General features: G+C 40.5%; 1 protein-coding gene across 1 annotated transcript in view; it reads right to left on the bottom strand.

The window, feature by feature from the left end:
• Nucleotides 1-2196: 2196 nt before the first annotated feature.
• dpy19l3 (dpy-19-like 3 (C. elegans)) overlaps nucleotides 2197-11442 on the bottom strand; it is a 78402-nt gene continuing 69156 nt past the window's right edge. Inside the window, exons 17-18 of the mRNA XM_015398640.1 lie at nucleotides 5719-5877; nucleotides 2197-2925 (exon numbers count right to left, since the gene is read on the bottom strand). Of these exons, the coding sequence (XP_015254126.1) occupies nucleotides 2731-2925; nucleotides 5719-5877 (354 nt within the window). The 3' untranslated portion in view covers nucleotides 2197-2730. The remainder of the gene's footprint in view (nucleotides 2926-5718; nucleotides 5878-11442) is intronic.

Genomic DNA, 11442 nt, shown 5'->3' with positions numbered 1-11442 from the left:
TGTTGGGGGGAGGGGGGAGAGAGAAGAGAAGAAAAGAAAATAAAAAACCCGCGTTGTTTTGTGGATTTTATGGGGATCTGGAAAAAGTGACACCGCTATGGAAGAGGTGGAATCTGTCTTTTTTGTATATATATATAGCCCATACTGCTCCCTGGACACTGCACAATGGCAGCCCACCACTCCCCAAGGGGATTTGTAAAATGCAGATGTAAAATTTCCCCAATGTGTGATCAATAAAGTTCAATTACTATATGTGGCGGTAATGTTTGGTTTGTTGAAAGGTTTTATTTGTCCCTGTGTAAATTGGTCTGGCTGACATTTAAGCTCAGATTCTATCTCTGTAGAGGGACTATTAATCTGATATGGTTCTGCTGTTGAAGCTCCTTAAAAATGCTATTAATGCCCAGAACAGCAGTGATGGAGAGTTATTGTTACTGGATGATTGAAATAATAAATATAATGTCCAAATCTCATCCCAGGAATATGGAGAAATTATAAATCATATCCCCAAAACATTTATCCATTTAGTTCAAGGTTGCCTCAGTAATTTTCCATTTCCTAAACTTAAAAATACATTTATTGAAGGAATCAATATAATAGAAAAAAAAATGCAAAAAATATCTTATATCCGAATCCAATTAAAAGACTTTTAAAAGAATATTCCAAAAATGATATACATGAATAGAGAACCAAATATCTTACATTTTCTATTCCGCCAAAATATAAAGAGATTTATTTAAAAACTTTAAATACATTTATCCTTTCAGCCAATTCATTGATCCAAATCTAAATTCACTGTAGACAAAAGTAGTTTTTTTTTGTTTGTTTTTTATTGTAGTAAAATCCAAACATTTTTATCCTTAGTTCATAACTGGTTACTCTCTGAATCTTTAAACATAGATTTTCTCTCCTCCTCCATAATAAAATTTAACATATATAAGATAGAAAAAAAGAGAGTTTATAATTAATAATATAATTATTATGGTCAAATGTTTCAGACACAAATCTCGTCTTACCAAAACTCTCTCTACAATTTAAAAAATTAAATAAATATATTTACTTTGTTCTTTAAAAAATTGTCTACCACCAATGCTAAAAGACTCAATGCTTTTCTGTCTGAATGTTATTCTTAATTACCCTGACGTCTTATATTCTTTATCTTTTTCAGTGTAGTGATTATTCCTCCTCACTGTTTATATCTGTTTTCATGATCTAATTTACTGTTGAATAGCTTTTCTTTTATTTTTTTGCATTTCACTATCACTTTACTTGGATTTAGTTATACCTATGCATATATATACATATATATGTATATACAGAAGAGTTATATGTGTATATATTTATATCTTTATAATATTGTGTGGTATGTTGTGTAGATATATATATAAAACTGTATCTGGAGTAATTTCCCTCTGGGATTAATAAAGTATTTCTGAGTCTGATCTGATTGAACAAGTTTTTTTTTTTTTTTGTGTTGATTATACGAGATCTTGTAGATGTATTTTTTATACATATATTATTTATATCTGTCTACCCCTTTTATACCATTACATTTGCTTTTATTTGTTCATGCTCCCGGTGGTTTTCACCTTTTTTCCATGCTGTATTCTCATGACTTTTATCTTTGTTTACTTTACTATAAAAAATAAAAAGAAACAGTACTAAGAAGTTCAGTATTTACTCTTTTCCTGCTTTGTGTTTCAACTCTCACTGTTGCTAGGCGACAGTGTACTGGCAATGAAAGCCGCAGGAGGCTGGACCTGTTTGAATCTACAGCCAAAACTCTTCCAGTCTCCTTAATTTCACAGAACTCTAAGGATCCGGTCCAGATAGACCGGACCCTTGGAGGATGCAGCCTTTAAAGTCTTAGGGAAATCATATTTAAATGTCCTGATCAAAAAAATTGTGCATGACTTGAGAATCTGCCCGAAAAGGGCAAAAAATCGTACAGTGTACACCCGGGTTTAGAGGACAGTAAGGCTAGTTAGCATTACCGCAGTTAGCTTAGCAGCTAACAGACTTTCAGATGTTGTCTAAAGCTGCAGTTTCTGGTGAATGTAATAGAGCTTCAGAGCCTCAAACAGCTCCGACAGATCTAGTGTTGTTAGTTCTACGCTTTTTATAAATTATGTTTGCAGATTTAAAATGAAGAAAAGCTTGAGTGGAAATAACAAAAACACAGCACAGTATGATGGGTTGGTTTTTATTAGCTGTAAACAAGGACTGATCATTTAGACGAGCACTAAACCAAAAAAAAAAACCTGCACACAGTCTGCTGCCCCCTGCAGGAGACATGGCTGATATCACCGGCTGGCAAACCAAGGCCTGGAATGATTTAGCTCTTCATGGAAAACAGTTTCAATGAAAATACCACAGAAATTCTTTGCAAAACAATAAAGACATTTCTTCTTATCTAATTTCTGAAAATGCAGCTTTAAGTAACATATTACTACAAAACTAGCGAATAGAAACTCTACTTCATATTTCCTCAACACTATGCATCTTCAATCATTGTAGTTTTGGCCTTGAAGGAACCGGGTGTTCATAGAGAAGCTGGTTATTTTCCTGGACAAAGATGATCTCAGCAGCAAATGCAGCGTTTGCAGCTCCAGCACTGAGCCACAGTTCAACGCCACAGTTCAGAGAAGAATACAACATCCAGATGAAAGCCGTGAGCAGAGCTCTGAACAGCCCGACTCTGCTGGCCTTGGTTCTGGTCCTGCTGACCCCTCACACCGGGTCAGAGGAGGTTTTGGCACTGTTCTTGCGCTTCTTTTTCAGGCGGTACACATAGAAGGTCTTATTCTGAAAGGTTCTGGTGAACAGGGCCGTGTACGCCGCCGCGTCCGTCTTGATGGCATCACAGAATCGAGGGTGGGAGGCAGGGACGAGGTCCGGATCGTTCTCGCCTGGTCCGTCCATGATCTGCAGAGGAAGGAAGCAGGTTTACATGAAATACAACAAAATGGCAGCGAGTAATATGTATTCTTCCAACGTTTAGGAAAGAAATGGAGCAAAGCGGGCAAACTTTCTGCTGCGATAACAGAGAAAAGGACCCTTTCATCTGAGGAGGAACAGTTAGCTTCAGAAAGCTAAATCTGCACACAGAGATTATATGTTCGGGGGTCCAGAAAATGTGTCGGAAACAAAGATTTCAATTTCTAATGAAAGGTTCTGATCCAAACACTGGCAATTAGTTATAGCATGGCATCAATATGAGCCACTCTGAATAAACTTCGAGTTTACACACAAAGTCTATGTGTTGATGTTCTATATTGGAAAGCAGAGAGGCCATTTTTAGGCTGATACATTAGCCCAGGAGTTAGCAGGAGCTGCATTACGGCTTTAATGACTTCATTGGCTTTCCATTGGCTCTGGTTCACTTCATTTAAGGCGGTCGGTGATAAACCGACAATTAGACGTAAAGCTGATCTTATCTACCCTTGAAGAAGTCTACAAATCAGCAACAGTCGATTCTCCGAAGCCTTTATTTATATTTGACAACATTATGTTGTTCAGGTAATCCAAAAAAGTAAAAAAATTAAAATAAAAAAACAATCCTCTTTGTTTCTAAGTTTGAAGACGTTTTGCTTCCCATCCAGGAAGCTTTTTCAATTCAAAATGTCAGAAAAAGCATTGAGTTTGAGGCTTTATACAGTAGCCCAACAAAGTCTTGTTCTGTTTAGAAAACATGCAAATAGAACTGGACAAACAGGTCCGCCCAATTGGAATGGGTGTCGTTTGGCGACTTTTGTTAGCCTGCAATGCCCCATACCTGTCTATGTCTCTGAAATGGGGTCGTTAAAGGGAATTGTTGGCCTGGCTGAACAGGCGAAGTCTTCTTTTCTCCTGTAAAGGGGTTGGGGTTGCGATGATCGCGGGAAGGGGTCAACAAATTTATACCTCAACCCCTATAAAGGGGAACAGAAGACTATTCAGCCAGGCCAACAATTCCCTTTTATTTCCCTTTTTTTCCAGGATTTTTCCATGTTTTTTTTTTGGCTCTTAGAAACTGTTTCTTCCAGAACAAGCATCCTTATTCTGAGGAAGGCCTGAGCAGAGCTTGGTGATGAACATGATGCAACAACCTCACTGCATTGTGGGATTTATGGGGATCTGGAAACAGACGCCACTATGGAAGAAAAACAGTCTCATTGGAATCTGACTTTTTTTGTACTCCAAATTTTAAACACTGAATTTCTTTACACATTGAATTTGTTACACTGAATCTGGTGAAAATTCCCCTGCAAAAAATTCAGCAGCAAAATAACTGCCTAGGAGTTCGGTAGGAGCTGCTCATCTGCATCGAGTTTCGATTGCTTTGGTTTGGTTTCACCAAAAGGTCAACACATTTGCAGCTGAATTTTTTTGTAGCTGATTTTTTTGCAGGCAAATTTTTTAAGCTGAATTTTTTGCAGGTGAAAATTTTTACCAGATAAAAATTTATTGTAAGGAATTCAATGTATAAAAAAAAATGTGTTAAAATTCCATCTAAAAAAAATCAGTGATAAATATGCTGTGTTAAAAATATTCTGTGTTTAAAATTGTGTGTACAAAACGGCAGATTCCAATGAAACAGTTTTTCTTCTATACACCGCTTGCATCCACGATTAAAAAAGTGAAAAATGTGCAAAATTAAAGTGCTAATGAAGAATTAAGAGATGCCGAATGGCAAATTTCACTTGAATATTTATGAATCTGAGCCCATATGATGTTTCATACCGTGGTTTTAGCGCGCTGCTAGCCTAGTGCTGCTGAAGACATTTTGAATTTAAAAACCTTCTTGGATGGTAAGTGAAACATCTTCAAACTTGGAAACAAAGTCTAGTAGATTGTTTTTCTTATTACTTTTTTTGGAATTTCTTCCAGAAGAAACTTGGATCATCAATTTATTGGAAAGTTTTGTTTCTTTTAGTGAATATTAAGCCTTCAGCAGGCCCAGATTCAGTAATAACCTGGAGGTGGGGGTTCAATATCTATAAAAAGCCAGCTGGTTGATCTGAGTAAACAAGAGAGCGTTTTCCTACCATGTGACCAACATTTTTTCATTCATAAACATTTGTATTATATCCACTTAATAAATGATATAAATTAATGTTACTGTGTTTTTTCTCATAACGATTTCTCCTCATGTAGCCATGGTGGATTTGGTGAGTTGACTTGTGAATCTATCCCAGTACTCCTAAATAGCAGGACTTTCTTCCATCTTCTTCCACTGGTCTGGAAGAAACTCCCCCCTGGTTCTGTATCATTTTAGCAGCAGTTATAAAGAGCTACTCTGGAAGTTCTGAAGAGCCACAGGTTGCAGACCGCTGACCAAACTGATGCAGCCTCCAGGAACCAATATTCCCCTCATGTTCCTCTGGTTCATGGCCGTCTGCAGGTGGTGAGAAGAAAACAACGGCTGACAGAGAAATTAGAGCCAGACTGAGATGTTCAGACAGACAGAGACATCTCCTGAGCGCTGCTTCAATAAAGCTGTCTGCATGTCAGGTGGCGTGTTCACCGGCTGACATTTACAGCGTCTCAAACGCACACACCACCTCCGAGGCGCGCCTGGGACGGACCCAGCCTGCTAATCCACAGGGCCCAGGGGTGTGTGTGTGCAGAGTGACAGCAGCAAAGAGAGAAGCGGCGCCGCGCTGATAAGAGGTGAGACTATTGATCTCTCTGCGGAGGCTGAGGGATTCCAGCTAGGAGACATGAAGCACCACCCACGTGTCCGTTGGACAGGTCCAGCAGGTCCCGCAGTCTGCAGCCTCTCTGGTGCCTCCGCTCGTAGCAGATGCTGTTCTCCAGAACCACGTAGTCGGCGCCCGCCGCCCTCAGGATACCATACACCTCCTCTGGAGACCGCCGCGCGTACACCTGGTACACCTGCACACACACACAGCGGATCCATTCAGGCTTCAATGGATGCTTCGTTCTCACATCGATTAATGGAGGGAGGAGCCTCCATCCAGCAGCTTTCAATCACCGTTGGTTTGACTTCAGCTTTATTCACTTTGAAAAACTAAACTAAAATGAATGAAGGATGCAAACAGCAGGAGACAAAAGTATGAAAGTTTGTTAAAGAAGAAAAAATGGATCCAAAACTGCTGAAAGAACTCAAAGAAAAAGAACCAATGAAGAAGGAGACATTTCTAAGGCTTCAGGAGCCCTGAGAGCCACAGTGGGAACCTTCCACAGTGGGAACCTTCCACAGCGGGAACCTTCCACAGTGGGAACCTTCCACAGTGGGAACCCTCCCAGGAAACCAGACCAAACTCCAACCCCTGATTCATAATTTAAAAGCTGCCTTTTTTTTTATCCTAGTTACCTTACATGAACATTAACACCTGTTTATACACCCGAAGAAGCAACAATATTGAGAAGATACGTTTCCATGACGACATCTATGTTAAAAATGTCTAATCAGACCTCTGAACTGCTGTAAGCTGCAGTTAGATAAAAAAAAAAAAAACACATACGCCTTTAATCATTAGTGTTTAAACATTAGATCTTTTAGTTATCAGGCTCCTCTCCTGTGGAACCAACTACCAGTTTTAGTCCGTGAGGCAGACACCCTCTCTACTTTTAAGGCTATGCTTAAAACGTTCCTTTTTGATAAAGCTTATAGTTAAACAGAGTGATGTGTGCTTAGTCGCTCGGTAAGAAGAGAGGTAGGTGGAGGTAGAGCGTTAGCAGCCCTCTCCGGCTGGGAGAGTTTCTATCCAGATAGATGTTTCTCCTTGGCTCCATCTTCGCCACATGGTGGCTTTACTTTTCTTATACCTCATTCAAAAAACTAAGGTTATCCTGAGCTATTTTCTGCATTAGTGCTGCTAAAGCCTTAGACTGCTGGAGGACATAGGGAGCCCATTTCATCATTCCGCTTCATTCTGTCTCTTTTCTCCCACTCTGCAGAATCTGTTAGTTTAATCTCTAACATTATACTCTATCTGCTTTTCTCATAGTAGCTTCATCTGGTCTGTTCCTGTTTGGCTGTGACTCCATCCTGGAAAGAATTATCAGCTATGCTGCTGCCATCAACACCTTTGTTTATAGATGTTCGAGATCGGCCTGTTTTCCAGTGTAGACCTCTGACTGTGACTGGCTGGATGTGCTCTCTTCATCCTCTGACATGGAAGTTGGCTCGGAGCTCGTCTGCCTGGCTGTGTTTCCTGGACAGGGCTGCCTTTTACAGTTGGCTTTTGTATCCCTGCTTCTTGTTCTGCTGGAGGTTTCTTCCTGTTCAAAGGAAGTTTTTCCTCTCCACTGTCGCTACAAGCATGCTTAGTGTGAGGGATTGCCTTTGAGTCAATGAGTCGATGCAATCAACTGGTTTTCCTTAGATAGAAAACTTTAAATCAATCTGACTGGATGATCTGGTTGAATTGTAAAGTGCCTTTACATCACATGTGCTGACATTGTGAATTCACGCTATAGAAATACATTAAATTGAATTTTTATATAGGAGGGAGAAAAGAAGGTGGGAAAACTAGTGTCCTAAAGGGCAGGCAGGTATTTAGTTAATAATAAAATGTTAGACAAATATGGAAGCAGAAAAAAATCTAAAGAAAAAAAAGACATATGTAAAAATGAATAGATTGTTAAGAAAATGAATAAATAGGTGAATAAAGCAAGATGGGAAATTCCACAATAAATAAAAACACATTTAAAAAAGAAAAAAAAAAATCGAATTCGCTGTTTTAAAGCCCTGATGAGGATGTCCTCAGTTTCTGAACAGGAGCTGCTAACAGATTTATTTATTAATACATAGTTTAATGACCAAAAAAAATTCCTCTGTTAGACCTACAACATATAAAACGAATACAAACTAAATAAATTAAAGTGAACAAAAAGAGTAAATGAGGGGAAATTAAAACAAATTAAAGGAAAGGTTCGGTCAGCAAGGAATAATCAATGGATCATTATTTATACAAAAAACTAATACGTTTGCAGTGATTTAATGAATTTAGTGTTAATCAATAAAAAAATAAAAGTAATGATTTTCATTGCGATCCCAGAGTCCGGGAGCGGCCATTTTTCTCCAAATATAGTAACCCCTCCTTCCTGCCATCTTCCAGCAGTGACGTCACGGTGCGGTAAGCCTAGCGCCATTCTCCCCGCTTTACAAGCTGAATCAATGGGAACTACTAGACACATCTGCAATCAACAACAATTATTGAAGATTTCCAGAGGACTTCACCATTGATATTCACCAGAGCTATAGTGAAACTGACAATGCCCACGTGCATGGCAGCTGCATGCTGGAATACATCGGATAAAAGTGAAAAAAAAAAAAAGAATTATTTCACCTTTCTGATTCCTGATCCTCCACGGACGAAAACACTGTAATATGTAGCCAACATTTGGAAGAAGAATGTTTCCAAGATGACTTGGATAATAGCGCGTTGTTACAAACACCAGATACAGCACTTGGACTTGATCAACAGCCGATACCGCACCGTGACGTCACAAACCAGTAGGTGGCAGTAGTGTTCTTTGACAAACATGGAAGCCTCCAGTAAAGCACATTCAAATGAAAATTACTCGTCATTAAAAACACTTATCACTTATTGAACAGTTTGTAATAATTTCATATTTAAAGTATTTCTGAAGTTTGAACTCTGAATATAGACTCTAGAAGATCCGGGCAGAGTTAGGATGAATAGATCCAACAGCAGCAGCTTGGCTCCTCTGCTTCACACAACTGATGTTTTTAAAACCATCTCCCACATCACATTGATGAAACAGTCCACCTGACATGACAGTGACCCCAAACCTGCTGCCTGTCCAAGCTCCGCTTTTATCAGCCACAGGTCCCCCGCTGAACGGAACCAGCAGTCAGCGGAACAGAACCAGCATTTATCTGTGGCAGGAAAGGAGATCTGAATGCGAGCCAGCCTAACAACACGAACCAAAGAGATGAAAACCAATAAAACAGCCCGAATGTTTCCTCGTGTCATCTGTTCTCTTTGCCTAATGGAGTTGTGTCAGAGGTTAGATTTTTTTTGGATGTATTACCTTTAACTCTGCTTTTCAGATGTAGAGGAACTCAGCCCAGAGCTGTTTTTGGCTCTAACTGTGTGAGTAGTTCTGCCTGCTGAACTCTAAGCCCTGAGGCAACAAAAACATTTCATTACAAGCTGCAGGTGATATTCTGACAAGCACTAAGTGGCCTTAGCCTCTCGGCTTACAAGCCAAGGTTTATAGCTAATGATAGAAAAAAACCTGAATAACTGAACGCTGTGGAACAAAAACTAAGCAATAATGAAAAGGCTGAACTCCCACTGGCTTCCCAGGAATGAATAAGTCTTCATCTTTCCACAATGATGATGATGAAACCTACAAGGAGATCCGTCCTTCTGCACAGAACTTTAAATCTGCTGGAACTCACTTCACAATACAGGCCTGTTTATTAGAAGTTGAGGACTTGGGTCCAAGGTCGTCCCCTGGTCCTCGTCCTAGTGGGACATGTCTGGAACCCCTCAGAGCGAGGTGTCCAGGAGGTGACTGATAAAGATGTCTTAAACTCCTCAGCTGACTCCTCTGAATGTGGAGATCGGCTCTACTCTGAGCCTCTCCCTGATGGCCGAGCTCCTCATCCTCTCTGTAAGGGGGAGCCCAGCCACCATGCAGAGGATTCTCATTTCAGCTGCTTGGATCCAGGATCTGGTTCTTTGGGTCGAGATCCAGATTAATGACCATAGGTGAGGGTAGGATAAGACCGACCGCTAAATCATAGCTGTGGTACGACTCATGTACAGAGAATTTGGTCCTCTCCCAGCCTGGTGACCTTTGCTGCATGTCTTCTCACTTTCTCTACCTTCATTTCCTGTCTACCTACAAAAAAAAAGGCCTAAAAATAATTTCTTTTACAAATCCAGAGGTCTCTCTTCCCCACAACAGACCAGTGCAGCTTCTGGATTACAGCAGCACCCAAACTGGTCCGTTTACTGATCTCCCTCTCCATTCTCCCCCAAAACCATGTAATGTACAAAAAGGAGGGCAAAATCCCCTGGTCCTCAAACCAGACCCCTCAGGCTTTTGGCTGCATGAGTCCAGGGTCATCGTAGCCAATCTCCATGCGATGTTGAAGACGCATGTCAGCCAAAACTGTCCAACAACGTCCAGAGATCTAAGGTACTCAGGGCGGCTCCCATCCACCCCTCTGCCCTTGTGGAGTTTTGTTGACCTCCTCAGGGACTTCAGCCTGGATATAAACGGCTCCCAGTTCACACAGTCTCTTCTTACACCTTGGAAAGAGTGTCAGCCAGATTGAGGAGATCCTCAAAGTATTCCTTGGAGGCAGATAAGATGGTCCACTCAATGTCCTCAACCTCATCTGGAATCTGGTAGAAGCTCTCATATAGGTGGGGGTATAACAATTTCCTAACTGACGGCTCTACCAAATGTTCCCAGCAGACCCTCTCTACTTGTCTTGTCTGTCTGGCTTCCCACTCTAACAGTGTATCCAGCTCACCACCAGGTGGTGATCTGTAAACAGCTACACCCCTCTGTTCCTGAGAGGGTCTGAGACATACGGCCGAAGGTCATAAGATACGACTACAAAGTCAAACATCAACTTCTGTGTTGTCCTTTGACAGACTGGTGATCTGTCCAGAGTTTACCCAGCATCTCTCTTAACTATTAACCTAACCATAACCAGGGCATAACTAACCCTAACTATTAACCAAACTATCACCAGAAGATAACTAACCCCAACTATTGACCTAATCATTACCAGAGCAGAGCTAACTCTAACTATTAACCCAACCATTACTGGAGCATAATTAAACCCAACTATTCCTAACCATTACCAAAGCATAACTAACCCTAACTATTAACCAAACCATTACTAGTGCATAGCTAATCATAACTATTGACCTAACAATCACTAGAGCAGAGCTTACCCCAACTATTGACCTAACCATTACTAAAACATAACTAACCCTAACTATTAACCCAACCATTACCAGAGCAGACCTTATCCTAAATATAATTTTAGTTCTAGTAGTTCTGAACTGAACAATCAGCAAAAAAACATTCGCTGCCTCCATCAACACCTTTATTTATAGATGTTGGAGATGGGCCTGTTTTTCAGTGTAGTCCTGTTTCTCTGACTGTGACTGACTGGATGTGCTCTCTTCATCCTCTGACATGGGAGCTGGTTCGGAGCTCATCTGCCTGGCTGTTTGTTTCCTGAACTCCGCCTCCTTTTACAGTTGTTTTTTGTATCTCTGCTTCTGTCTCATTGAACCCCAGTCGGCCTCAGCAGATGGCCGCTCACACTGAGTCTGGTTCTGCTGGAGGTTTCTTCCTATTAAAAGGGAGTTTTTCCTCTCCACTGTCGCTACAAGCATGCTTAGTGTGAGGGATTGCTGAAGAGTAAATGAGTCGATGGAATCAACTGGTTTTCCTTAGAAAACTGAATTGGCGCTATAGAAATAAACTGAA

This window comes from Cyprinodon variegatus, unplaced genomic scaffold, assembly GCF_000732505.1.
Source record: "Cyprinodon variegatus isolate N-32 unplaced genomic scaffold, C_variegatus-1.0 Scaffold946, whole genome shotgun sequence".
In the NCBI taxonomy this organism is placed as follows: Eukaryota; Metazoa; Chordata; class Actinopteri; order Cyprinodontiformes; family Cyprinodontidae; genus Cyprinodon; species Cyprinodon variegatus.
This window is presented reverse-complemented; position numbering and strand designations above follow the sequence as displayed.